Source organism: Numida meleagris, chromosome 4 (assembly GCF_002078875.1).
Source record: "Numida meleagris isolate 19003 breed g44 Domestic line chromosome 4, NumMel1.0, whole genome shotgun sequence".
Classification (NCBI taxonomy): domain Eukaryota; kingdom Metazoa; phylum Chordata; class Aves; order Galliformes; family Numididae; genus Numida; species Numida meleagris.
Window position 1 is genome coordinate 96,403,739 of NC_034412.1, and position 27,867 is coordinate 96,431,605.

General features: G+C 56.7%; 1 protein-coding gene across 4 annotated transcripts; it reads left to right on the forward strand.

The window, feature by feature from the left end:
- On the forward strand, positions 173-27,404 carry RAB11FIP5 (RAB11 family interacting protein 5). 4 transcript variants are annotated; one of them, XM_021395087.1, is made up of 6 exons: positions 173-670; positions 9,006-9,445; positions 10,390-11,095; positions 16,122-18,350; positions 22,465-22,654; positions 23,288-27,404. In XM_021395087.1, exons 1-6 carry the CDS (start codon positions 291-293, stop codon positions 23,495-23,497), a joined length of 4,155 nt encoding a protein of 1,384 aa, XP_021250762.1. In that variant the 5' UTR covers positions 173-290; the 3' UTR covers positions 23,498-27,404. The 4 variants fall into 4 exon arrangements, with proteins under 4 accessions (XP_021250762.1, XP_021250763.1, XP_021250765.1 ...); XM_021395088.1 differs by having other exon boundaries at positions 22,465-22,648; XM_021395090.1 differs by having other exon boundaries at positions 16,122-17,771.

Consider the following 27,867-nt stretch of genomic DNA (forward strand, 5'->3'; position numbering starts at 1 on the left):
GCTTAGAACGGGGGGCGGTTTAGAACGAGGGCGAGGCTCGGGGGGCGTGGTTTCGACGCAAAGGGGCGTGGCTTTGTGTATGGGCGTGGTTTCGACGGAAGGGGCGTGGCTTTCTGTGGGCGTGGCTTTGCGCTGAGGGGGCGTGGCTTGTGTGCCTGGCTAACGGGGGGGGGCGTGTCCTAGCTACGGGCGGCGGTCGCTTTGCGGCCCGGCTGCGGCAGCGCAGCGGAGGGGTGCGGGTTGAGGCTCGGTCCGGTCCGACCCGGCCCGGCCGCCTTCTTTGCCCCGCTATGGCGCTCCTCCGCGCCGCCGCGCTGCCCGCCGAGGGCTCCCCGGCCTGGCTGCCCACCCACGTGCAGGTGACGGTGGTGCGGGCCCGCGGGCTGCGCTGTAAGGGCGGCGGCGGGGGCAAAGCGGGCAGCAGCGACGCGTACACCATCATCCAGCTGGGCCGCGAGAAGTACTGCACCTCGGTGGCCGAAAAGAGCGGCGGCTGCCCGGAGTGGAGGGAGGAGTGCTCCTTCGAGCTGCCGACCCCCGAACCCGACGCTGAGGCCGCTCTGCTGCTCACCGTCATGCACCGCGCCCTGGTGGGCATGGATCGCTTCCTGGGCATGGCCCGGGTACCGCTGCGGGCAGCGGGGCTGCAGGGCCGGGCGGCCGAGGAGCGGTGAGTGCGGGGAGGAGGGGGCCCAGCGTGTAGCGGCAAAGGGGCCCGGAGGGGTTCGGGCTGTCGAGGGGTCCGTGTGAGCCCCCCAAGAGGGGATATGGGGGAAGGGGGGGGGGTGCTGCGTGGGGCCGCGTGAAGGTGTCACTGGGAATGGGGTGTCACGGAGCCCTTGTGTGGCCCGGAAGGGAGGTGGGGTGTTGTGGGGTCTGTAGGGCTCTCATGAGGGTGGTGTAGGGATTAGGGCCTCGGTGGGTCCACGCGGGCCCCAAGAAGGGGCTTGAGGTGTTGAGGATCTGCCTGTGGTTCCGTAAGGTTCTATAGGGTTCCGTGCCCTAAGAAGGTGCCTGTAAGAGATGGGGTGTCACGGGGTCCATTCATTGTCCCAGAAGGGAACGGGACGTTCTGGAGTCCTTGTGTGCCTCAGAAAGGATACGGGGTGTCACAGGGCCCGTGGGTCCCCATAAGGGTGTCATAGGGAGCAAGGTGTCATGGGGTCTCTTCGTGCCCCGAGGAGGGGATTGCAGGAGGTGGGCACTCATGGGATCCGCCTGGACCCTATAAAGGGCATCTGTGGGAGGTGGGGTGTCACGGGGTCCCTGTGTGGTCCCAGGAGGGTGTCACAGGGAATATGGCATCGTGGGGTCCTTGTGTGCCCCAAAAACGAGATGGGGTGTGGTGTTGTGGGGTCCATGTGGGCCCTCGTGAGAGTGTCAGAGGGAATAGGGTGTCATGGGGGCCCTGTGTGCCCCAGAAAGGAGATGGGGTGTGGTGTTGTGGGGTCCGTGTGGGCCCTCATAAGGGTGTCACAGGGAGTAGGGTGTCATCGAGTCCGTGTGAGGTCTTGTCTCTTCATGCCCCCAGGAAGGAAGTTGCAAGAGTTCGGGTGTCACTGGGTCCATTTGGGCTCCAGGAAGAGGTTTGAGGGAGATAGGGTGTCACGGGGTCCATGCGTGGTCCCAGCATTATATCACAGGGCACAGGGCATCGTGGGGTCCCTGTGTGCCCCAATGAGAGTGTCAGAGAGAACAGGGCATCTCGGGGACCCTCTTTTCCCCCCATAGAGGGGGGTGGGTTGTCCTCTTGGTGGCTGGGTGCCATGACCCACATTGTCACTCGCGGTGCTGCTCCCGACGCAAACCCCTCTGCAAGGACGGGGATTTGCTCTTCCTCCTCCTTTCCCTGGAAGCGTTTAAAACCCACGCTGGCGTTTTCTAGCGCTCAGCAGAGTGCAGGAATGCGGATGGCATTCCCTTGGGGAAGACGTTTTCTTGCTCCACGCCGCTGCGCCCCAGACCGGAGGAATTCAGCTGGCGGCTGCCCAGAGCCTCCCTCGTCCTCCTGCCCCTCTCCCAACACCACAGCTCGCATGGAAACAGCTCACTCGTGCCTTTTTCCCATCTGCAACCCGCTCCTCCCAGCCCCGAAATGGGAAGTGAGGGGACAGCCCCTGGGGCTGCTGCCTGGGTGTTCCCCCCCGGCGTTGGTTTTGCTTTGATTTCTGTTAACCCCGGCTGGAAAATGAGCTCCAGTTCTTCGGTTCTGCCCTGACGCAGAGCAGCGCTGTGGCTCCCCGCAGCCAGGCTTGGCAGGGAGAGGGGCTGTGGGGTTTTGGGGTGCGAGGAGCTCCCAGGCCGCACCCCACATTGGCACAGTTGGCATTTGGGCAGATGTCCCCCCAAAATGGGCTCCTTGGGAATGCTGCGGCTTTGGGGCTGCGATGCTGCTGGGTTGGGTGCTAAAAGGTAGGGGGGGATCTGTCGTGCACCCCTTTGCTTTTAGGGCCCCGTCCGCATCCCTGGCTCCGAGGCATGGAGCTGCTGCTGGGCTGAACGCAGCCAGGAAAAGAGGAGGAAGAAAAAAAAAAAAAAATAACACAAAAATAGAAAAAGCAACAAAGCAGGCCTTGGTTGTCAGCGTGGTGACCTTGCTCTCGTTTCACTGCCGATTTTTTGTTGGGTGGAAACTTTACCAGCAGTGCTTTTTCTCCGTGTTTTCAGCCCGGTGGAAAATGTGCCGTCCAACTTGGCCCCTGGTCTTGGAGCGAGGCCGGGCGCGTCCGGTGGCGTCAATCCGCTCAATGTCCCCGTGTTTGGCTGGGAGGGGAAGAATCAGCTCTTGGTTTCGCCCAAGAGGGCTCTCGTGGCTCTTTTTTGGGGATGCTTGGGCTTATCCCAAGCTCGAAAGCGTAGGGTTGGCAATGCGGCAGCAGCCGTGAATTGCAGTGCTTTTATTTTTAAGGCCTGGCTTGAACCCTGTTGAGCTTCCCGTGGTGTTGGGTTTTTGGCTGGTGGGGGCCCACAGGTTGTGATGCTCTCCCGGGGGGATGCAGTTGGGTTTTATTACTTGTACCTTTTCCTCTGGGCACCATCGTCTTCTGTCAAAGCCCTGAGCCAATGGAGGTTGGACCTTGCCCTGAATTTGGGCCGGCTTTGGGGTGATGGAGGAGATTGACAGGGGGGCCATCACCTCTGTCCATGGTCCTGCGTGCTGCCCGGTAGATGGGGACCATATGGCAACCCCTGCCTTGGGGTCAAGGGACAGTCCCCAGATCTGCACCGAGGCTCCATCGCTGTCTGCCCATCCTTCCCCAGCTGTTGGTCCTGGCTTTGAAGCTGGTCTGGGAGGTGAGGAATGTGAAAGCAGGGTCGTGGGGGTGGCTGAGAGTTATAGGATCTCCTCGGATGTGGCAGGCTGTGATGAAATCCTTGTTTTGGTGCTCAGAGAGGTTGCTGCATCTCGGTGCACGGCCTATTGGCCAAGGCAGGAAGCGCTGCGCCGTGTTGAAATGCCATGGGGTGATGGGAGCAGAAGGCTCCTGCCCCACTGCTCGGGTTGGGGTGCTCCCCCGCTGCCCCTTCTCATCCAGATTGGATTTAGGATCAGGGAACCATTAAGGTTGGTGAAGACCTCTAAGATCCCCAAGTCCAACCTCAACCCATGGCACCATGCCCACTGACCATGTCCCTCAGTGCCACATCCCCGCTGCTCTGGAACACCTCTACAGATGGTGACCCCACCACCTCCCTGTGCAAAGTTAGGGGCTCCGCTGCCCTGTTCTGCTGTGGGCTGGCTCTGTCTTTTGCCCACCTCCTTCTCCATGCCCAGCCCTGTTGACCATGCAGCAGTGTTTGAGCTGCAGGCGCTGGGGATAGAGCTCTCTCCAAGCTCAGGTTGTATTTTTTTTTTCTGAAGATATTTGTGCAATTTGAACCCCCAACCTGGGCCAAGTCTGGCATGTTGGCCTTGGACTCTTGCTGGCCTTCCCTATGGCCCTCCATCACCTGACGACCAAACAGCTGCAGACTCAGGCTCCTTCCTCCGCTTTGCACTCATCTGCAGAGCTCTCCCTGCCGCCAGCAGTGGCTTTCCCTTTAGAGCTGCAGGAAAAACCCTCAGATGGCCCCGAAAACACCGCACACCTTCTTTGTCACCATCACCGGGTGCTCCGCCGGCACGGGCTGTGGTTTATATACCACCATTGCATGGGGTTTCCTTGGCAAGAGGAGTCAGATCCTTTCCGTGCAAGTGTCTGCTGAGTGAAAGCAGCTTTCAAACCCTTGCTGGTGCCTCTTGTTGCACCCCACGTCTCGTCAGAGCCTACAGATACGTGCAAGCAGCCATGAGAGTTGGCTTTCTCTATCAGGGCTTTGCAGCGGGGACGCGGGGTTGGCGTTTCTTCCAAGCTGGGCTGTTCCCAAGCCTGGTGTGCCTCTAGCTGCATGGTTCTCCCTGCCAGCCCTTCCCTCTAGAAGAGGATTTAGGGCAAAATCGTGCTCCTCCTGCCCATCTCTGCGCCCATTTCCACCTCCCGCTCAGCAGGTGCACCAGGGAAACCTGCCGAGCAGCTCTGTGCCGTCACTCCTGCTTTGCAATCCCACCAAGCTGGGCCTCATCTTCTCCTTTTCTTTATGCATTTGAGGCCGGCAGAACAGGTCAGGGCATAGGGTGATCGTGGCTACGATGGCTTTTTGGCTCATTTACTGCTCGGGTTTGCAAACCGTGGGAGCTCTGGAGCATAAGCAGTTAAGCAGGGCTCTGCTGTCTCCTGCTGTTCTTCTCTCCTCTTCATTCATAAATGTTTCACGCTCCATTTTACGGCTCCTTGAGTCTCCCTTCTCTTCTTCCTAAGGTCGATGTGGCCCTGGGGGATGTGGTTAGGGAGCACGGTGGCGAGGGGTTGGCGGTTGGGCTGGGTGATCTTAGAGGTCTTCTCCAAACCCAATGATTCTGTGATTCTGATGGGAGAGAGGAGAAAACCTCCCATCCCTTCTCTTTAAGCTGATTTGCAGCGAGGTTGCCTGTGGTTGTCCTCATGCCAGCGCTGTCCATAGCTCTTCTCCAGCCCTGCTGCCTGCCCTGCTCCCGGCTTTGTCCCCTCCGTGCCACCGTGCAGCCTCTGCCCGCCGACCCAGGGCTGGAGGGGCTGCTTTGGGGCGCCGCTGAGAGAGAGCCATTTGTCGGGGTGAATTCACCCTCCCGACTTCCCTTCCTTCCCCACCCGCGGGGATTCAGCCCGTGTTCGTTTTCCAGCCGCGCTTCGAGCAGCTCGCAGGGGATCGCCGCGCGGAGCAGCCCCGTCCAAAACCAACAGCAAAGGAACCGACGCAGCAGAAAAGCTTCCCGGCACCGGGGGGGAGGGGGAAGCTGCATCAAAACACGAGGTCGGACGGCGAGCCCAGAGCTCCCCGGGGCCGGGCTGCTTTCCACCCTTTGCTTCTCTTCTTGATACAGAGCTTCCTCCACGCCTGCACGGTTCCCCTTGGCGCCCCAGTGGTGTTTTTCTCTGCAGACGTTTGGGGTTTCCCTGGGTTTCGTCTCCCACACCTGGGCCCTCTGCAGAAGTTGTCACTAATTAAAGACCTCCTCTCGTTAGCAGGGCTGACTTTGTTGCAGGGTGATTCAGCAGTAAATGAGAGGCGGGGAGGCTTTGGCCGTCCCTTGCTCCGCGCTGCAGCTCGGGCAGGAGCGCTCCTGCTCCGTTCCATGCCAAACCCAGGGTGCATCCCTAAAGGTGTGCTTTACCGAGTGGCTCTGGCACCCCGGGAAGCTCTGTGCAACCTGCTGCTGGCGAAGCACTGGGACCAGTCCGGGAGAGAAACTGGGAAGGTGTTGCTGGAGGTACCCAAGGGGATGGCGATGGGATGGGCGCTTTGGCTCTGCGCGTGGTTTGGTGCTGAGGGAGCCCCCAGAGCAGGATGGGGACGTGGAAGGGGCAGGAGATGTGGGGCCCTATGGGATCTCCTCTCCACAATCAGCATTGCCTTTCCATTAAGGCTCGGCTCCATGTCCCACCGCTCATCCCATCGCATCCTTCACTCCCATTGTCCACCCCAGGGCTTTTTTTTTTCCCCTTTGCTCAGCGCTTTCTGCTCGGGGACGCTGCGGGCAGATGGGGGAAACACGTGCCCTGGCGGGGCCTCGAGCTACAGCTCCGCTCCCGTCGATCTCAGCAGCAGCAGAAAATAGCAGTGGGCTCCTGCTGCCTTGTGACAGCTCTCCTTGCCCCTCGGTGGAGTTGGGTGGGAGGGGAGTGGAGCCGTTGCACGGGGAAGGGGTCTTAGCGGCGCTGGATGGGAGGCGGGGACCCCCATGGGCACCCAGGCGGTGCTGATGGCCGTTTGGGGTTTGGCTTCCTGAGAGTTGGGCAGGGCCCCAATTGCTTCCCCTTTGTGGGGCATCTGCATGGAGCTGTGTTTGTGGTTTCCTCCCTCGGCCCTGTGCTGGGCAGGCTGCTGCCTCCTCCCATGCGTGCTGCAGGGGCTGCACGTCCCCAAAGCCAGTGGAATATCCTTTTTAATTTCACATAGAATCATTAAGGTTGGGGAAGACCTCTACGATCCCCAACCCATCCCACCGTGCCCACTGACCATGTCCCTCAGTGCCACATCCCCATGGTTCTGGAGCACCTACAGGGACAGTGACCCCTGCCCCCACCCCCTGGGCAGCCTGTGCCAATGCCTGGCTGCTCTTTTGGGGAGTAAATGTTTCCTAATACCCAACCTGAGCCTCCCCTGGTGCAACTTGAGGCCATCACCTCCTTCCAGGGGATTGTAGAGAGCGCTGAGCTTCCCTTTGAACCATCCCAGCTCCTCATTGTAGAGTCACAGCATGGGTTGGGTTGGGGACCTTAAAGCCCATCCAGTTCCAACCATGGGCAGGGACACCTCCCATGGACCAGGTGCCCAAAGCCCCATCCAGCCTGGCCTTGAGCCCCTCCAGGGACGGGGCACCCACAGCACCCACAGCTCCTTCTCCCCTCTCCAAATCTTAAAGGTCTTTTCCAACCTTACTGATTCTATGAAATCCCTCTTGGGGTGGGGATAAGAGCAAGCAAGCGCATCAGGAGCTTGTGTTCTTCTTTAAGCCTGTCCCGATCCTGCTCTCAGTGCTTTTGTACCTCCACTGGAATTGGTTTAAAGAAAGCAGCCACGAAACATGGAGAGACGTCATCCACCCAAACACTCATCTTGAGCCGTGAACCTCGAGCCCTGCCTAAAAATAGCACGTCTCCCTTTTTGGGGTGCAGTCCCGACCTGGTTGGGTGCCGGGAGCCCCAAGCAGCTCCTTCATGCGGTGCCAGCCTGGGCAGAGGTTGTTCTGGAATGGATGCTTTTAGAAGCAGAGCAGGTTTGGGGCTTGTTCATCTGAAGGCATCATTACCGAGCAGCCAAATTAATTGTAATGAATGCGGTGTAGTAGGTGGGGGATGCTGCAAGCGCATCCGTGTGAGCTGCGGACGGGGTTTTACATCTCATCATCCTCAGACGCCTTTCCCTGTGTTAACCCATCCCAGATTCTCCTTCTCTATTTTCCCCATGGGGTGATGATGTAAGACACAAGACCCGCTCATGAGCTTTGCTCCCATTCCAAGAGTCAGCCACAAATCTGCTTTTTCCTTATCTTCCTGCGTTCCTGGAGCCAGGTCATCTTTGAGGTCCCTTCCAACCTGAACCATTCTATGATTTTCAAGCCTGACACTTGGGTACTGAGTATTTCTCCCCATCTTATTGGGGGGGGGACGACAGAATGGGCTGTAGGAGGAGGTTCACTGGGGATTAAAGCCCATGCCCAGCAAAGTCATGGCCTCTCCTCCTGCTCCTCGGTGGCTCCTGAATGGGGAATTGAGGACGTGGTTTGGATTTCCTCCTCGCCCCGATGATTTCAGCAGGGTCACACCCGTCTCCAACGCTTCACATTTTCCTCCTGGTATTTTTATTTTTTTTTTTCCCTTTCCTGGTGACTTTGCTCTTCTAAGCAAACTCTTTTTAACGACCGAAAACACGGCGGGGATTGTTAGCTGTTGAGAAATCGGTAGGAAATGATTAATGCGACTCTAAAAATGCCTTCCTCCTCCTCCTGCTGCTGCTGCTGCAGATCCCCCAGGCTGGGCACCGGGGCCGTTGGAGCTGTCTCACCCTGCTCTGCTCTTTGGTTTTGGGAGGAAATCTTGTCTCGGACCAAGCAGATCTGGGCGTCATTCTGCTGCCTGCTGATAATTGACGGGGCTATTATCTGAGGCTCCAGAGAACTCATCCTGCCCTGGGAGGGGAAGGGGAAGGGGCTGTGGTGTGAGGCTGTTGTTTGGAGAAGAAGTGCTTCCCTTCTGGCCCGGCGTCGCGCTGCCCCATCTGAACCTGGGCCATTAGGGAAGTGGAATGCAGAAGCAGTCGCCTCCGGGTGTCTCTTGCTTTCGTTTGCACCTTTTGTTTTGGCTTGCAGGAAGCAAGAGACCTCCGCCGTCCCGTAGCACAGCTCCGTGCCCTGCTGGTGCGTGGGGTGTTCCTTGAGTCGTGGATATCCCATCCCTGGAGGTGCCCAAGGCCAGGGATGGGGCCCTGGGCAGCCTGATTCATTGGGGGCACCCAGCCCATGGCAGGGATGGGGCTGGGGGGCTTCGGGGTCCCTTCCAACCCAACCATTGCGTGGTTCTGTCATCCTCTGCCATCGCTGACCCGTGGAATCGAGTTGTGTTAATGAATGTCACAGAGTCATTAGGGTTGGAAAAGACCTCTAAGTTCATCAAGTCCGGCTGTCAGTCCGTGCCCACCAGCCACGTCCCTGAGTGCCACTTACCCACACCTCCAGGGATGGTCTGTCCTCCCCCTCCCTGGGCAGCCTGTTCCAACGCCTCACCGCTCTTTCTGAGAATAAATTGTTCCCAGTATTCGCCCTGAAATAAAATATTTCCTGATATCCAACCATTGAGCTCCTGTGCCGTGACAGTGCAGACTCCGAGGCGAGAGGATGGGTTCTGAGTCGCTAACTCTTAAATATTGCAAAACCCATCGCAAAGCACTGACGGAGAGCCCCGTGCTCGCCTTTTCTCTGCCTTCAGGTGGCACAAGCTGCACTCCAAGCCCGGCAAGAAGGAGAAGGAACGCGGCGAGATCCAGGTGAGCATCCAGTTCACCCGCAACAACCTGACGGCCAGCATGTTCGACCTGTCCATGAAGGACAAGCCGCGGTCGCCCTTCGGCAAGCTGAAGGACAAGATGAAGGGCAAGAAGAAGTACGACCTGGAGTCGGCCTCCGCCATCATCCCCAGCAGCGTGGCTGGGCTGGACGTGGAGGACGACTACGACGGCGGCGGCAAGAAGTCCAAAGTGAAAGGCTTCTTCTTGAAGAACAAGCTGCGCAAGTCGTCCCTAACTCAGTCCAACACCTCGCTGGGATCCGACAGCACCATCTCCTCGGCCAGCCTGGGCATGGCCAGCGGCGTCGCCGAGCTGACCAGATCCCCCAGCAGACACAGCAGTCTGTCCACGGAGCGCTCCGGTAAGAGGAGCGTGGTGTTAATGCCACCTGTTTTTACCTTTCTCGGGGTTGTGGGGGCTCTCCTGCAAATCTCTTCACTAATCTCTTCCCGAAGAAGCGGTGTCCTACGTGAAACCGGTGAGATTGGCCTGCCTGCCAAGAACCAGGGGGCAAACATCCAAGGTTTTGCTTTGAACGCCAAGCCTGCGTGCGGGCAGCCCCGCTTGGCTGCTTTGCAGCGATGCTGCGTGCGTTCCCGTGAGCCCGATGGCTGCCATGGGGTGTAGGGGTGGCACTGGGGCCGTTTCTCCTCTGCCCCACAAAAGCAGGTGGCAAAGAGCAGCTCGCTGTGCTCCTTCTGCCTAATGAGGGCCGTGGCCGGCGATTAAAGCAATCCCAGCTCTTGGCGCCGGCGGAGCGATGATTTGCGAACAAAAAAGGCTCTTGTCGGGAATTAATTCCTGCCTTCCCTTGAGAACAAAATAGATCGTTCCGTGGTTTAATTGGCTGGAGGCTGCCAATTCCCAGGTGGGGTGGGGGGTCCCCGGGTGCCGAGCACTGGGATCTGCTGAACCTTCAGCAGGAGCGAGAAGGGGGAGGAGCGGGCATGGGCCTTCCCTACTGCACCACGCAGAGCATCCCCAGGGCCCGTGTGTGACTCTGGGATTCTTTGGGCTAGTTCCCTGCGTTAATTACAGCCCTCAGACCCTCTCCGACAATGGGTTGTGACTTACAGAGACTCCTCCCTGGATCCTGCGAGGGGAGGTGATGTACTCGGGGAGATGTACAGCTCGCAGAGCCACGTGCTTTATGACCTGCGCTTTGTCTTCCTCTTAATTTAATTATAGTTGAGTAGAGCCTGGGAGGGGGAAACTGGTGTAATTTCGCGGTGTTTTGAAGTAGATTGAGCTTCCCGTGCCCGTTACGCGGGTGGCCTCACCCAGCTTTGTGCTTTCTCCCTGCAGTGAAGGACTTCTTGCCTTCTCCGAAGCTGACCCACAAGAGAGCGTTCAGCGACGACGTCTCCCAGGTCAGCCCGGTCCTGGAGCCCAAAGCAATCCCCGGCCTGAAGCCAAAGACCGATCCCGTGTCCCGCTCCTCCCTCTGCATCAACGGGAGCCACGTGTACGGTGACGAGCCCACCCCGAGGAGCCCCGTGCCCACCCCGCAGGGCTCCGCGCCGCTGCCCGTCCCCAAAAGGCCGGAGGAGGGTTTTGGCTTCACCCCGATCCACGCCGACCCCCACGAGGTGCCCTGGGGGGCCGGCGGCTCGGAGAGGACGCAGCAAAGGGACGAGCTGAGGTTCATCCCCTCTCCTCCCAGCTTGGTCCTGCAGGAAGAGCTCAGGGTGTCCACCAAAGCCGTGACCCTCAGCAACCACCTGGGCAGAGCCAGGATGGAAGAAAACAGCCGCCTGGAGAACAAGCCGACCCAGGTGGCGACGCCCCTGGTCTTCTCCGGGGAGGTGGCGAAGGAGAAGCAACCCGAGGAAACAAGGAAGGAAGAAAAGAAAACGAAGGGCGGGCTCTTCCACAAGAGTGATGCGGGGAGCAGGGGGCAGGGGGAGAAAACTGGAGCCTCGCAGGGCCCTGCGGCAGCGGGAGACGACAGGAGCAAGGCCGGAGGCTGGTTTGGTTCCAAGGAGCCCAAGGACTCTCCCCAGAAACCCAGGTCAGTGAAACAGGGCTGCGGGCGCCCAGCTGTTATCCAGCTGCCCGGCCTCTGCACAGCACTGCCCAGATGAGATGGGAGCAGGGGAAATGCCTCCTCGACCCTGCTCTTGTAAAAGGGAGGGGGTGCTTCTTCCTGGATCCTCCCAAACCCGCTCTGCTCATCCTCCCTGGCCGTGGCTGGTGGAGGGGAGGTGTATCCCTGGGCAGAGGTGCAGCTCAGTGTGCCTTGGTGTGCAGTGGGAACACGATTCTCCTTCAGTGAGCTGAAAAAGCCTCCGTAGCATTCGGTGTAGGGTATGGGACATAGTGACACGAAATCGCTTTTTTAATTGACATCCACCCCCCTCTGCATCGCTGTCCGGCTTAGGGTGTGCCGAGGTATTAATAATTCTGGTGCAATAATTCCAGCCCCTCTCTCTCCTCTCCCTCTCCCACCCCAACCCTCTCTTCTCCCATTTGTCAATCTCGGATTGTTCTTTTGCTCCGTGTGATGATTCCCCCTGCACACCTTCCTGGTCATGGCACACACGCATGCCCCTTTCTGTGGGCTGTGCTGGGACCCGGGTGCTCCTCCTCCATACAGTTCTTCTGCCTTGTAAGGAGAAGCCTGGATGAGCCACGCACCAGCTGTGAGTTCTGATCCTCAGGATGGGTTTCCCTTTGAAACAACACAGTCTGGAAGGAAGAGATTCCCAGGGGATCCTTCTGGGATCTTCGTAAGCATCTGAATGGGCTTTAATTGCACTTGGCAGTTTTAAGATGGGGAGTAATGAGCTTAAAGCGGGGCGAGGGAGACTGAAATGGGACATTAGGAGAAGGCTGTAATCAGGAGCATTAAGCCCCAGCGCCGTGGGATTTGGGGTAGCAGTGGATGAGCACTTTAGGGCAGGGCTGCAGGAGCCATTCATTCAGCTCTTGGCCCAAGCTTGGGAGGTGGGCGCCCTTTAGTTCTGCTTTCCTGGATCTTGGTCATTCAATTCTACGGAATCCTGTGATTTCGTGATCCTGTGGATCTCGACCTTTTTCAAAGCAGCAATTACACCACCATTACTGATTCTAATCATTAAGAACTCCTGCTCCTTTGACTTCATTCTCCTTCCTTACGCTGGGGGACCTCTCAGACCCATTCGACTCCAAGCTCTTGGGAGGTTTATTACACCCTGATGGCTGAAATCTGCATTGCAGTCATCAAATGCATATTCCCCCACAAGCGTGCAGCTGAAAAGCCGGCAGCGCTGACCTGCTTGTCACCTGGAGGAGAAGCGAGGCAGCTCCTCATTTACCCACGGAACTTCTGGGTCTGAGGATGGATTAACCTTTGCTTTGTAGAGCAGAGCAGCTCTGAAGTCGCGGCGGGAGCGGGAGGCGGATGCTGCCCGCTCCCGGAGACCTGAACAAAAGGCTCGTGGGGGTTTGTTGTGCTTCAGGTGGCGTGCTCAAGGGTTGTATGCAAGGAAGAAGCTCAGCAGGCTCGGTTGGAGGCAAGGCCTGGGGGTGAAAACAATCGCTTTGGATACTTTCAGGCTTTCCTACAATGTTATCGGAGCTCTGCAGGTCCCGCTTCCTGCAGCGGGAATTGGGATGGTAAAAAGGGGCTGCATCTCGTGCTTGGCAGGAGGCAAAAAGAGGCTGCTGGCAGGTGAAGGCCCTTCCCAGGTTAAAGCCTTCTCCTTCTGTCACTGCTTTCAGGGGAGGAAAACGTAAAGCTGTTGCCCGCTGTGGTTGTCACTGGTCCTTCCATGGCCAGCAGCGAGGCTGAAGGCTAAAATCCATCTCGGGAGCCTTGGGGTTTGCCCTTGCAAGGGTGAAGAATGGTTCTTACATCACCTGTGCCTGCTGGTTGCATCTGCTACCCACATCCTATCTCTGCTTCTTGTAGTGATTGTTATTTCTATGGTTTGGGAGGCAGATCCCTATAGAGAAGGACCTGTCCCAGTTTTGTTCAGGACAGGGGACAGCTGTGTGCACGAGGGAGGTGAGGGCAGAGGGAACACAACGTGGTTCCTGCCCGGATAACAGAACCCCACCTGTGCTTTTCCTGTTGAAAAGCTGCGTTTGCACATCACCTCCAGGTCCCTCCAGGCTCCCACCTCGTACAAACGTGTCCTGTGTTCCACGCCGATCTCTTCCCAGCCCCTTTCTGCACAAATCCTGCCGTGCTGGTGGAAGTTCCCGATTGCTGCCGGACCCCCAGGCCCTGAGGCCCCTGGCACTCCGCTCCCCTGCTTTTCCCCCTTCTCCCAGGCAGGACCATGTGTAGGATTCCCAAATTATCCATGGAAATCCTGGCCCATCCACCTCTCCTCGGACCCAGGGGGGGCTTTTCCATCGGAGCTCCAGCTCTTCACCTCTCTGTGTTACAGATTCGATCCCCCCCGCATTGAACAGCCCGCTTCCAGTCGACTTTCCATCAGGCAGTTGCTCAGTAATATTTTCTTTCTGTTTTTTCTCCTTGTCATTGTTCTGCTGAGAGGCTGAAACGCGCCTGTGAAGTGCTGCCAGCAAAACAAATGAGGGCAGGAAGGTACCCGCTATTTATTTTGGCTGGCGGAGCCGCTGTGCGGGGCTCTGGGAGGAGGAGGGTGAGTCAGCGTTTGGTTGCAGCAGAGATCTCCCATCCGAGCAGAGGTTTCCCTCTAGAGGAGCACAGCATCCTCAGCCCCTTCACTGAGCGCTTCCAGCATCCCCCGTGGGATGAAGCAGGGGGATTTCAGGGAGGGTGGGTTGGCAGGGGGAGGAGAGCAGGGGTGCTACCCAGGTGGGGATGCTCGCCCCGAGGACAAAGGTTGGGTGGTGACAGTGGCTTCCTCCAGCCAGAAATGGGTGCTCAGCCCCCAGGCACAGCGCAGCCTGCTTCGCTGGGTGCTGGCATCTGTGTGCAGGCCAGGGGACAGCTGGGGGCTGCCAAAAGGGACGTCCCCACGCACCAGTGGGGGCTTGTAGACTGTGGAGCTGCTTCTCCACCTCTGCAGGTGGGGATCTGGTGGGCTGGGGTGGGAATTTCTCCAGCCAGACTTCTGGCAGGTGGTAAGGTTGTTAGCGGCGAGCACTCATGAGGAGCCTGACACTGATTAATGCTCGGTAGCCACTTAATGCTGGAAGCCAGGAGAGCTGCCTGGATCAGCCTTGGGTTGCTCTTTCTGAACGCTGCTTAAGCAGGATGATGGATAAGGGTTCTTAATCTGGACTAAACCATTAATGTGAGCCCCAGCAAGGAGCAAACAGGGGTAGGTCAGGAGCGTGTGCTGCCCAGCGTCACCTCGAGGTCTCCTGTTTGTGGCTTAGGGTCTACGCAGCTTAAACTCCTAGGCTGGGGCAACAGCTGCCAAAATCGCTGTATCATAGGAAGGATGGGAGGGGGATGGCACGGTGCTTGGCCATGAGGTTTTCAGGCTGGCAAATGGCAAAGAGCAGTGAGGGAACGTCTGGGGGAGGCTGGCATTAGTTCTGCAACGTGGCATCTGGCACTGGGTGCAGGCTGGAGTTGGTTTGTTGTATACCAACAGGCAAACGCCCTTCAGATGCTCTCTTGAGCACAAAACTGACACAGCTGTAGGCGGATGATGATGACTGCTAATGTTTGCCTCAAGGTGGCATTTTTGTGCTTTAAAATACTTTAAAAAAAATCTTATTTTGTGACAAAACCATCCGTAGTAGCGAGCAAAAATAGTCCAAGCAGCTTTGCCATTGGCCGTGATCTTCTGGTGCTGCCTGTGATCCCTTCCAGCTTGGGTCTTTGGGCTGCCCTTGCCCTATGTGTGTTGGCAAAGCAATTGCTTGATTCATTCTGGGTTCAGCTTTGATCAGCCAGCACTGGGCGTATCGGTGTCTGCATTTCTCCAAACTAAAGTGGGGGCTCTCTGAAGCCCCACCATGAAGCGAAGCATGTTGCAAAGCTGTCTGGGTGTCCCCATGCTGGTAGGGGTAAGTCATGGGGAGGGGGTTCAGGGGGAGGGAACGCTGCTGCTGGAGCTGGGTGTTAGGGAAAGGGTCTGCCCCCGAGGGCAGTGGGCACGGCTGGAGCTCAGGGAGCACTGGGACACCGCTCTCAGCCATAGGGTTTGGGTGGTGCTGTGTGGAGCCAGGGGTTGGGCTCGGTGGTCGTGGTGGGTCCCTTCCAACGTGGGATATTCCATGGTAAGATGGCCAGCCCTGGCCTGGCAACTTGCACTGGCAGAGGAGGTCCCAAAGGAAGGACAGGTAAATGCAGTCCCTCTTGGAAAGGCAGCGAAGGACCGGCAGCCTGACCTGGGGTGAGGTGGGGAGACATCTGCAGGAGGAGACTGACATCCAGACTGGGGACGTGCCGAATCCCTCCCTTCCTGGGTCACACGAGGGGTTTGGGTGGCTGCTGCTGAGCTGACGAGGAGCCCAGCACGTGGTGTGACACTGGGGTGGGCTGGGGAAGGCTGACTCTTGGGTGCTCTTACCCCAGCTGCCCCTTGGTTCAGTTCTATGACTGTCCCTGCACGCAAGTCTTTGGGCTGCAGGAGGTGGAGAAACCTCTCTGACTCCTGAGGCTTAGGGCTTGCTAAGGCAGAAAGGGGGAAATTTGGAGAAGGGCTGCCCTTTCCTTTTTGTAGTGCATGCCCTTTCCATGCATTGACTCCATAATCATTGCTCTGCCTAACAAGAGAGACGAGTATGTACTGGATCATTGCATTGCTTTGAACCGAAGCGTTTGTGGTGTGTGTGGTGTATGCTTACTGCACTGTCACAGCATTAACCAGGAGGACTGTTTTGTCTTCCCTCCACAGCCTGGAAGTGTCTCCTCAGGTAGAAACCAGCTCAGATGCTCCTTCTCATTTTCCTCCCCGCTCCCCTGCCCGGTTCCCTGCTGCTGCTGTAGCTCATCTCGCTCGCATGCTGAGCCCTAACCTCTCTCCCGCTACTGGAGACAGTCAGCCCGGATGCTTGTCCCCTACCAACCCATTCCTCAACTCCCTGCAGAGCAATCCTTTCTTTGAGGACCTCCTCGCTGACCAGGTACTAAATTCTCCTTCACCTACTCGCTTTTTCTCTAGTTTCCCGTCTGGGCCGCATGCTTCAACAGAGGTCGCTGGGAGCTTGTGTTCCTCTGAGGATTGCAGTCCCTCTGCCTCCCTAAGACTTAAAGATCCGGAGGGAGAATCTCCAGCCAAAAGCGTTGGCGTCCCCGTGCCCGAAACCACTCCTCCGTCCCACGGAGAACCTCCTCCTCCGGATGAGGAACCCGCCACCTCTCCTGCTCCCCTCTCGGAGTGGGACGAGACCTTCGATGCCTTTGCCACCAGCAGGCTCAGACCGGACCCAAAGAAGGAGGACTTCTTTGCTTCGGTGGCGGCGGAGGACGTGGCTTTCATCGACGATCCCGATGCTGCCAGCCCCACGGAACGGTCGGCCGAGCCGGCTCCCGAGGATGGGACGAAGGGCTTTGAAAAAAAGGCCGAGCCTCAAATCAGCAGCGAAATGCCCCCAGTGCTGCTGTCTTGGACGAATTTCTCCGGTTTGGATGTTGGGGCGAACCTGGTGAGCACAACCCAGGAAGCGACTGTGATCGAGGATGTGCTGAGCCCCGTGTCCGCGGGGTCGGCGGCGAGGAGGAGGAAGAGCAGCACGCCCATGGTTTGGGCCGCCGCGTTGTCGTCGGGAAATCCAGGGGAAAAGGAAGCATCCACCCTGCTGAGCGCTGATAGTTGTGGCGGGGAGGAACGGGACAGTAATGAGGAGGAAACCTCTAGTGTAGGGGAGAACGGCTGGATGACCATCGCCACCGAAACCGAGCCCGATCCCTCCGAGAGCACCCAGAGCATTGGCCAGGGGAGCGCGTTCGGGCAGCGATCCTTCCACAGCGAGGGCCCCTTTGAAACGAAAAGCGCTTCTCACGTCCTGCCCCGTGGCACCTTCAGCTCCGAAAACGCAGTAGAAACACTACCGGGCAGCAACGTGGCCGCCGTGTCCCCGCGGGTGCTGCAGGACATGGCAGCGGGGCGCTTCCCCGCGGCCTCCGGCATGGGGAAGGAGCTGCAGGATGATGGCGGGGAGATGTTCGACATCAGGAGCTCGGTGTACCGGCTGCAGGCCAGCATGCGGCTGGAGGCCGGCGAGGGCCGCGTGAAGACGGGCTCCGACGCCGTCCTCGCTCCGTGGACGGGTGTGCGAGGGAAGGAGGAGGCCGTGCCGCCTCCCAAACCTCCGCGGTGGTTCGCGGCCACGTGCGGCGGAGGGGACGATGAGGACAACGCTGAGGACACGACGGCGAGGCAGCGAGGTGGTGAGGAGCAGCAGGAAGGCGAGGAGGGCCTGGAGCAGCCACGGAGCCATCCGAGCGGTGACACGGCCGTCCCTGCACCTAGCACGGCTGTGCATGAGGAAACTGCCGACGTGGAGGCCGGAGGGGACACCTCTCTGGGGGAAGAGCCACCGGAGATGAACGGGACGGATGCGGCCGAGCACTTTGAGACTTGCCCCTCCAAGTTCTCCGTGGATGAGCTCACCCCGTCGGGTGCTGCCGGGAGCTGGAGCCAGCCGGCTTTGTCTCCTCCGTCACAGCTCAGTCTCGGCGCGGAGCCGTCGATAGCCCCAGAGCAGGGGCCGTGCCCCGAGGAGCTCGGTGTGTCAGCGCCGGACTCGGGCCTACCCGAGACCTTCTGGACGGCGTTGGAGGAGCAGGAGGCGTTGGGCCGCCCGCACAGGTTAGCGCCGGAGCAGGCCCGGGGCCGAGGTGAGGGGCCGGCAGAGGGCTGTCCCCGTCAGGCAGAGCAGGGCCGGCCGCCCGCGGGGATAGACTTCAAGAAGGCCGAATTCTGGAAGCCAGATAGAACGGAGGAGAGGAACGAGCAGGATGCTGCGAGCCCGGGCAATCCCTTTGCTCTGGCGGTCAGCCCTGTTGCCCCCACGAACCCCTTTGTGGAAAAGCCGGCAGACACCCTTCCCATCCAGGCTGTGCTGCCCGAAAGGTTCGCTCAGGGCTTCAGCTCCCCCCAGCTCCACGGGGAAGCCCTTCAGCAAGGCTTCCAGCCCACTAACCCCCCCAGGGACCCGCTAGGCAATCCTTCCCTGCATGACAGCCAGCCCTTGGCCTTCTCCACCCCTTTCCCCGTGGCTGCGACTAACCCCGAGCAGTTTGATTTCCCCTCCCCTGCCGCGACCAGCCGCGCCGCAGCCCAGCCCTGCCCTTTGCCGCAGTCCGGTGACACACAAGCTTCAGCGCTCGTGGTTTTGCCCAGGGAGACACAGCCAGCTGAGAAGCCCTTTTTCCAGCAGACGACCAGGTGAGCGCTCCGGGGAAGGTGTGAAGGGTGTGTATTCGGTAGAGGTTTAACCCTGTCTCCCTTCTGCTCTGATCAGGGACCTCGGCTCCGGCCGTGCTGGCTCCGAGGAGGATGCTCTGCCCTGTGCCAAAGGTCCTCTCCTCACCTTCCCATGCTGAATGGCAACTGTGCTCCCTGAGAGTCCTGCCTGGGCAGCTGGAAGCCTTGGCTCTCTTGGATCACGGTGGGGAACAGTCGCTGGTGTCTCCCCTCTTTGCTCTAAACGAGGGCAAAAGGTTTGACACGTCCAAGATCTGCCCCAGGGAAAATCCAGCCGCAACAAAATTGCATCCAGTGCTAATTTTGGCTGCATCATCTTCCCTGTGCTTGCAAAATAGGTGCCTCTTCCATGGCTGCCAGGAGAGCTTCCAGCTGTTAATGCTCTCGTGAGTCCCCTCATGGCATGTGCACAGCTACTCCCCCTCCCCTCTCATTAATTCAGCTTTGGTTTCTTTCTTTCTTTCTTTCTTTCTTTTTTTTTTTTTTTCCAACAACCATCAGTTACTAAAAACTTTCTTCTCTCCGTAGCCAAAAACAAAAAATAAAAACCAGCAGTTTCACCGGGGCGGGGGCAGAATGCCATTCTCCGTTCCCTTCTGCCAAGGTGCCCCTGGGACTCAGCCTCCAGGGTATTGGAAGGACCCACTGTGGCAGTGTGTCAGAGGAAAGAAAGGTTTTTTCCTCCTCCCAGGTCCGTCTTGTGCTGTAGGAATGCAGTGAAGCTGAGAAAGACGCAGTGTTTAGGGCATGGAGTGTGTTGGCTCTGTGTCCTCTGATTCATCCGGTTCGCTCCTGGGAGGAGGAGGTTGCCTTGGGCTCCATCTGCCCAGAATGTCAAGGGTCAAGTTCCCTGTGTTGGAAACTTGTGATTTACGTGGGGACCTGGTTCTGCTAGCAGCAATCAGATCAGCTTTACCTCTGTGACAAAGCTTAGCTGAGCTCCAGTTCTTCTGCACAGAGATGGAGTGTGGGTTTGGTGAGCAGAATGACACTGGGAGTAAAGACCATCAGAAGAGGGGACTGTTACATGATTTTTTTTTTTTTTAAGTTTATTTTCCTTTATTGACTCGGGTTTTTAAATCCTCCTTAACTGGGTTATTCATTCTCTGACGGATAACCTTGGTCAAAATCTGCAGATAGCCTGATCTTTGTTAATGTTTCATGGAAAGAGAAGTGTCCTGCTATCCCAAAGGGTGAAATTAGGCAATGAGCAAAGTGTAATCCCAGGACTGTCTGTCAGTAGAGTCATAGAATCATTCAAGGTTGGAAAAGACCTCTAGGATGACCAAGTCCAACTGTCAGCCCATCACCACCATGCCCACCTTTGGGCTGTGCCTCCACCCAAGGCCTGGCTGGTTTGTGGGAAGGAAGTGGGCTTGGGTCTAAGAGCTGGTCATCATCTCAGTGCTGGCCTTTGTCGTGTTACATGTCTGAGAAGTCCTGGGATGTCTCTGGTTCCTCTACCTGTGAAAAAGTCAATGCTGTGGATACTTGCTGCTAGGATTCAAGAACCTTTGAAGAGTTACTGTGGTATCTGTGGAAGGTGCTGAATCGTGAAATAGGATCCTTAAGGTTGGGAAAGACCTCTAAGATCCCCAAGTCCAAGCCCAGCCCATCCCACCATGCCCACTGACCATGTCCCTCAATGCCACATCCCCGTGGTTCTGGAAAGTCCTCCTGGTATGGTGACCTCCCCCCGCTCCCTGGGCAGCCTGTGCCAGTGCCTGAGTGCTCTTTTGGAGAAGACATTTTTCCTAATGTCCAACCTGAGCCTGCTGGGGAGATGCCACTAATTGTCATGGGTGCAGAGAGGCAGGGAAGGGCCATTTTCCTGGTCCCCATGGTGGCACTTTCCTAGCTGGATCTACTAGAACAGTCAGTATCATGTTGAGAAAGATTTGTTACAAAAGAAGCGGAAGGAAAAAGGGAAGGCTCCAAACCTAGAGCAGGCTTAAAGGCTTAGCTGGGACAGGAGTGTTGTCCTCCTCCATCAGGTAAAGGAGGAGCTGGTGTGGGATGAACTGTGGTGGGTTTACGTGGCAGGGTTGGGAGCATTGCTGGTACTGAGGCTGTATCACCACCGTGCGGAGCGAGAGGGCAGCAGAATTGACTTTGTCTCAAAACGAGGTTTTGGGTGGACTCACGTGCCGGTCTTTGCGATCTGAATGTAGTTCTCGTGGAGCACTTGGTGCTCAGAAGGTGGTTTGCCACATCCAGAAATTGATTCGGGAGAGGAGCTGCTGCTCCCAGCTCAGTCGTCCCCTTGCTTTCTGTAAGCTCTTTCTGCAGGCAGGGCTGGCCCCCAGGTGCTGTGTGCCGCTTGCGCCCTGCATTTGCCCTTTGTTGCCTTGCTCTGTGTGAGAAGCATTTCAATAGGAAGATAAAAGAGCTTAATTCCTAAGCTGCTGCAGGGAAATTCCCCCCAGGTTTTTACTGCACTCTACGGTGACCTTGGGAGCGTCGCTGGAAATGGTGCCGCAACGCAGCAAGGCTTGCTCAGGAGATGGGTGGAAGGAGAAGTGCCAGGGCTGTGCCTCCTCCGTCTGGAGATGTTTCATCTCATCGGCATTGGTGTGAGCGATTAACTCTGCTTTCAAGCTGGCATCCATCAGCTGGTGGATGGAAGGAGGTCCGATGTCTCGGCGCATCCATCCAGACTTCAGACGTGGCCGTGAGCAGTGATGCTACCCCAGTGCTCCTGGAAGTGCTCTGGTGCCTGGCCCTGCTCAACAGGAGCCCTGCCCACGCCGCCTGCAGCCCGCGGCTTCTGCCAACGGGAAGAGAAGAGAAGCAATAAGATAATGATTTTGCCTGAGGCATTGTGGTGGTTGCAGATCCTGCTGGAAGTTAAGCCAGGCTGGGGAGTGGTTGAGGCACGGTGGTGGCTGTCAGGGGGCTCAGCTCAGGTTTGTGGGATCTCTCTGCATCGTTTCAAGCTGCGTGGGAGCCCTGGGCTTTGTCCATGCACCTGGATGCCTCCTACAAGGGGTGTTAGAGCTGGTCGGTGCTACTGCTGCCTTCTCTGAGAAAGGAGGCAGGAGAGGCATCGTCGTGGTTGAAGAGTGCTTTAGATATGAAGAGAACTTCCCCCTGTCAGCATGGTGGGGAGGTTACACATCCTCATCTGTCTCTGCTAGCAAGGCACAAGGACGCCAGCCTTGGGGACTTGGGCCATCCACGTGATGCTGCTACCTTGGTCCAGCCTCACCTGTCAGCTCGGAGCGGGGTTGAGAGACGCCTGCTCTGCTTTAGAAACTGAAATACAGTGCAGTCCCATGGTTACAGCACAAGCTGGGCTTGAGAGAGGTCTGTCAGCCTGGCCGGCAGCTCCTGCATTGACTATGAGTGTTCTTCCGTCCACTGACTCCTGAGGTCCTTGTGTGTGAATAGAGGCTTGTGCTTGCCTTTTTTCTTGAGAGCTGAGCTCCTGTGAGCACAATATCCCTTTCCCCTGCAGTGGTTTTGCGTGAGAAGCCTTTGCAGGGTGCCTGCTGTACCTGATGAGTGCTGTGAGGCTTCATGGAGGTCCTGGGTGCATTTTAAGTTCTTTCTGTCCAAGTACAGCGTGCAGGTCTGCCTGTCCGTTGCAGGAAGGGTAGCATCAGGTCACTTCTCTTTCCATCATGCTGAAAAGCAAACACACTTCATTCAGTCTTCTGGGCGAAGAGTGACACAAAAACAAATGAAAATGGATGACCAAATACATGCCCATCTGGGCAGTGGCTGTAGTAGCCCCTGGTTCCCTTAGACCTGAGTTAAATTTCCCCTGGCTGTAACAACACCTGGCAGCCAGGAGTTTCAACCTGCAGTGCTCTTAGTGTGGCCTGAGCAGCACAGTGCGTGCATGGGGCTTTTGAGACCCCAGGACACGTGCTTGGCTGAGGTGCCTTATCTGTGCAGGTCCCATCTCTGGCTGGTAGCAGTGCCAGGGAGCACTAAGAAGTGCTGGCTTTTCTCTCCTTGGAGAAAGCAGGCTTTGAGCAACACGAACACAGACAATTTAACTACGTGAACTTTGGAGCCAATTGCTCCAAAGCTTGGCAGGGCATTAACTATCCAACCTTGTCCTCCTCAGTCCTCACCCGGTGAAACCCATCAGTGCTGCGGTGCAGGAGGTCTCTGGTGAGAAGAAGCAGCAGCCCAAATCCAGCCTGAGCACAGCGCTGAGCAACGGCCTGGAGAAGCTGAAGACGGTCACCACGGGCAGCGTTCAGCCTGTGGCCCCCTCGTCGTACCCGGAGAAAACAGACCCAAAGAAGGTAAAGGTAGGAGCTGAGTGCTGGGGTGAGAGCTGGCTTCCCACCTGCTCGTGAGGTTGGAGGTGGAGAAAAATGGTGTTGGAGGATGTAGGACGGGATCTTGCCATAGGGGTGATCAGATTCCCCCAGGGCTTGCATCTTCTGGGAGCTCCTGAGGGATCTTTTAGCTCTTAATGCCATTCTCCCCACATCATCCAGGCTAGCTGCTGGAGGACTGGGGAAGGAGAATGCCCAGAGAGGAGGAGCAGCTAATGGCAGGGCTCATAATGGCAGGCCAGTGGGTTCTGTTGTCTCTGTGCCTTTAGCTTTCAACTGTTGAGGTTTGATGAAATGGTCTTTGGGGGGAGGGCTCTGTGGTCACCTCTAGCTCCATGGAATGCATCCAGGCCGCAGTGGCTGGATGTTTGGGTGGTTTTTCCCTCTCCCATGTTTTTGTGCAACCAAGTGGCATGTGGGAAAGCTGCTTTGTAATGCAGGACGTCCCAGGGTTATCAGGTCAGATTTGGAGGCGACAGATGTAGTAAACACTGAATACTTTGGTATCTGGTATGTTGCTGCACCTTGCAAATGCTACCAGGAGTAAAGGGAGCAGTGCTTTTCATTTGACTTGCTGAATGTTCCCCTTGGTTTCTGCCGCAGGATCCCACCGCGTTGGACCAATCAGCCAAGTATTATCACTTGACCCACGATGAACTCATCCAGCTCCTGCTGCAGAGAGAGAAGGAGCTGAGTAAGAAGGAGGAGCACATCCAGGAGCTGGAGAATTACATTGACCAGCTGCTGGTGCGCATCATGGAGCAGTCTCCCACACTCCTCCAGATCCCGCTGGGGGAAGCCAAGACCAAGTAACCTCTGGGCAGAGACCAGCATCACCTGCCTAAAGCACTTCCAGTAAACACGCTGCAAACATCCCTGCACTCCCCTCCCTCCTCTTAAAGAGGGCTTCTCCAGTGGCTTCAGTTCGCAGAGTTTAGCAGGAATGGTTATCTGCTCCTTCCCAACCTAAGCTTATCCCAGCTCTGGCTCCAGGGAACTATAGGGTGGTGGGCTGTCATCCACCCTGTGGGGAGGAGCAGAGCCCTCCTCAGCAGGCAGGTGCCTCCTGAGGTTCCTGTTGTAACCAAGTGGCATCTTCTCAGGCACTCATCCTACCAATGCTTTAAGTGGTCCACGAACATCTGAGAGCTGGAAACCAGCCACCTCGCCCTTGTCTTCATCCTGCTGCTGCTGCTCTTCTGCATACACTCTTCCACAGGCTCTTCTCTGATTTGGTGTGCTCTGGCTGATGGGCAGTGTTAAATTGGTTGGCAGAATTGGGGATGCCTAAACTCAGTAAGAGTCTACCAGCACGTTATTGTCCACTAAGTCTGCTCGGCGGGGCAGCTAGGGGAAGGGGCTGCTGCTGGATGCCTCCTTCTCTTCCTGCCCCATACGTTGTACCCACAAAGGAAGGCTCTGTCTGAACAGCCGGCTCCTCTTCGTGTCAGTACTGGTGGAGTAAGAGGCAGTACACAAAGCCACAGCGCTGCAATCGGAGGCTGCAAAGACTCAAGCCAACGTCACTGCCTGATTGTGAGCTGTGCTGGTTCCTTCTCTGCGTGCATACAGGGTTGTGATGCTGCCTTAGAGACCCAGCCCAAACCTGAACTTGCAGAGAGGGGCCAGCGATGGTTTGTGCAGCGTCAGCGCTGCAGGAGATCTTGCACACCACCCAACCCAGCACCAGGCGGGCTGGCACCAGTGTGCCTGGGGGACTCCTGTATGCAGAAACCACAGCTGGATTTTCTGATCAGTATTACACTCCCCCCTTCTCTGCGTCTGCAGGATTTGCTTTCCACTGGCTGCCCCCTACCATTGACTTTGTTTTTTTCATTCTCAGTGCAACAGGAAAACGCCATACGGACCGAAGCTAGTGTGCAGAGAACGATGTCTGGCTGCCCAGCCACCTCTATGCATGATGTCCCGTTAGGTCAGACATCCACCAACCATGTGCAAACCACATTTTGTGAAAGCTAGCAATCCAGCAATCGACGCGGATCACTTTCGAGCCAGTATTAGTGCCAGAACAGCTAGAATTATCTCACACCTCCACGCCAACGTCAGCTCTCTGGCAGCTTGGGCCCACCCCTAGATAAGCTAGGCCAGCTCTCTCGGGAGTTGAATGCTTCTTGCTAACTTGGAGTGACTGTGTGAAGGCCTCTGGGTTGCTTGGTGTAGTAGATGATGTGAGCGTGGGGCTGGTGTGCGTCGCAGCACAGTGCAGCTTTTGGTTTGGAGGTGCTGGGGAAGGGCATATCAACCTCTTCTTGTGTCAGTATTTTGGCTAGAAGGTGTCCATGCAGGCGGAGGGTCAGCTGGTGTGGGACATGAGCTGTCTCAGCACGTAGGGCATCTTCTCCCCACTGCAGATCTCCAAAAGTTACTGGATTTTTTTAACCTTTATATTCTTTTCTCCTTCCTTACTTCAGCATATGCCACGACTGAAAAATTGTGCCTTTTGCAATAGAACAATGGCAGTTCCCTGTGAGAAAAGGCTCTGAAGTCCAGTTCTCAGCTGACTGTAGCACAGCTTGGCCAGCTTTCTGTTCTGCTTGCCTGCTGATTTGAACTAGGTGAGTCTATATTTTAAAGCAGTCAGCAGAGCCTTCCTATCCCTATGGGCGGTTTGTTTTGGTCCTTGACAGGAGTGCTGCGTGGACAGCTCCGTGATATGGCAGCTGCAGATACAGGAGGTGATACTGAGGGAAGGTGTGGCAGATATTAGAAGACAAAATGCAGCTGGATAAAGGCGGTATTGGGTCACACTCAAAGCCTGAGGCTGACAGAAGGAAGAGGTATCAGCTTAAAAGGAGGTTTGGCATCTCTGCCAGTGACTATATTTGGTCACGTCTAGCTTGCAGACTGTCATGTTAACAGGAGGGTTTGTTACCCTGGAAGATAGCAGCCGTGAGCCGTTAGTTCCTACCTGTGCTTGTCCCTAATAGGGAGCTAACTGGGCTTTTGCACTTCTCTACCTGCATCTTTATGTTCCTCTTCCCTCCACGTGTCTCAGATGCAAGGACTTCAATTTCTGGTGTAAGACGTGAGGGCCTGAGGGAAGGTGTTTCCCTCTCTAAGTAATGAACTTCTCTTTGCCTATATAATGAAAAGATCCCATGGCCTGGGAACTGGCTTCCCTTTCTGGGTGCCTGCCTCCTGTAAAAAGCCTTCCCCCATAGGTGACGCCAGGCAGGGAGGAGCTGTGGACAGCTGGAAGGCAGTGCAGCATCAGGAGAGCTGCGTGATGCAGGAAAGAGGGTAGAGAGAAGGGCTGGGTTGCTGAGTGAGGGCAGCTCAGCTCAAATGCATTGGGAAGGGCACAGGGCTGAAATCCCGCAGTGGCCGTCCTGGCTCGCTGCTGCCTGACAATCAGCTGCTTCCTTGGGTTTCTCCCATCAGTGGCAGGCATTGTAGGTGCCCCCCACCCACAAGTGCCCGTGTTTTTAAGGAGCTCACTACACCTCCTCCCTGTCTCTCCTCCTCCGTTGCATCTGACCGCCTCCGTACGCCCCTCTCTGCCTTAGGCAGCTCTGCCTCTTCTCCCAAAGCTTGAACGTTTTGCACTTTATATATTCAAGTTGATCTCAGAGCTCCAGAGGGCCGCGTCAGGGCCCCTTCAGCAATACGTGCTTCCTTCTGCCACCCACGGGGCTGCAGAGAGAAGCAAGTGGTGGGGACAGCCGAGGCTGCCGCGATGTCTCATGTCTGTCAGAGCGTTTGGAAGTCCAGAGGTACCTACAAACGATGCTCTTGTTTCGGAGGAGGCATCTTCAAGGTGCTTTTGTCTTTTCTTTGTTTCTCCACCTCACTATTCTGAGAATGTTCCCCTCCCCCTCCTCCCCCCCCCCTCCCCCCCAGTTTTTATTCTCTGCGTAAAAGCAAGCACTACACCGCTAACAATGCCGAAGCCAGAACGTGGAACTGGAGGACCTAGATGCTTTCTCGTAGATGGGGAGATGAGAATAACAACTGGGGGGAAATGTTGTCAAGTTGCTCACGTTCCAAATCCGTGTTCAGTGATAATCTTCTGAAGGGAGGCGAGCAGCACTGCTCGCTGGGCAGGGTAACAGCCAGAGCTGCGCTGCTCTGTGCAGAACGAGCAGATGTGAAAGAGGCTGCCTGGGCCAGCAGCAGCAGCTTTTGGTGGTTCCGTTTGAAGCACAGCCACAGCAATAATTCTGCCTTTTGCCTTTTGCATCCTGATCTGTCCTTCTCTTTCCACACTCAGGCTGTGTCACGGGTTTTCTGCAGGGCGCTGTTGCTCTCATCTGCTCTGCTTTTGTTGTCAGCCCACAACTGGGTTTCTTGCTGTTAAAGAACTCGGGCCAAGTGGTTTATTTTTTGTCTTTGCTGCCCCTTCTGTCCCAAAACGATGGGAGAGAAGAGCAGCTGAGGTGTACCCTTAAACTGGAACAAAACCTGAAGGGATGTGGATACCGAAGTGTGACGTAGACCCAGCCATATGCCTTGTCTGTGAAGGAACAGCTGCGTTCTGTGTTATAAACGTGGGGTGGAAGCCCACCCCAAAAGCAGAGAGCTAAGCGTTGGGGGGTTTCGGAGTTGTTGATTCCCTTGTACTTCGTGTACGCGGGAGGTGGGTTCTGTGTGTTTCATGTTTTAATAGTTCGCAACTGATGTTTATAAAGAGAGCTTGTTATTTACGTTTTAAGCACTTTAAAAAAAAAAAAAAAAATAAAAGTTGTTCAAGCTGTTCCTAGATACTTCTGATTTATTGACAACAGCGTCTGTGCTGATAGCACTTGGACAGTGAGTGACATTTATCTGTTTATTTTCTGAAGGAGGATGACGGTGCCCAACTTGTCGGCGCTGATACATATCATTATTAGTCCCAATGCACCCGCTGCCACGCGGGGGCTCTGGGGGGTGTTGTTGCTGCAGGATTAGCTTGAGTTCAGCTCTGAACATTGCCCCTGCGTGAGCTGAGGGGTGGGGAGCCCCTGCAAGCTTTCTTGTGTGTGTGCCGTAGAGCTGCCCTGGGGGTTCAGGTCTGCAGCTCCATTGTTTGCTGCTGGCTCTGGCCCATGCAGTAGCAGGAGCGTAAAGGTTGCGATTGCATTCCTGAGGATTTGTGGGAAAACAGCGGCTGAGGAGAGGAGAGGGGAGAGCCCCTGAGCGTGTGGGTGCTGGGAGAGCTCACGTTGCATCGGAGGCACCACGCA

Bases quoted from the DNA above. Each gene is read 5' to 3' on its own strand.
- RAB11FIP5 (XM_021395087.1), top strand. From the start codon at position 291: ATGGCGCTCCTCCGCGCCGCCGCGCTGCCCGCCGAGGGCTCCCCGGCC. The intron at 671-9,005 runs GTGAGTGCGGGG...CTCTGCCTTCAG, and splicing joins GGCCGGGCGGCCGAGGAGCG to GTGGCACAAGCTGCACTCCA. The intron at 18,351-22,464 runs GTGAGCGCTCCG...TGTCCTCCTCAG, and splicing joins TTTTTCCAGCAGACGACCAG to TCCTCACCCGGTGAAACCCA.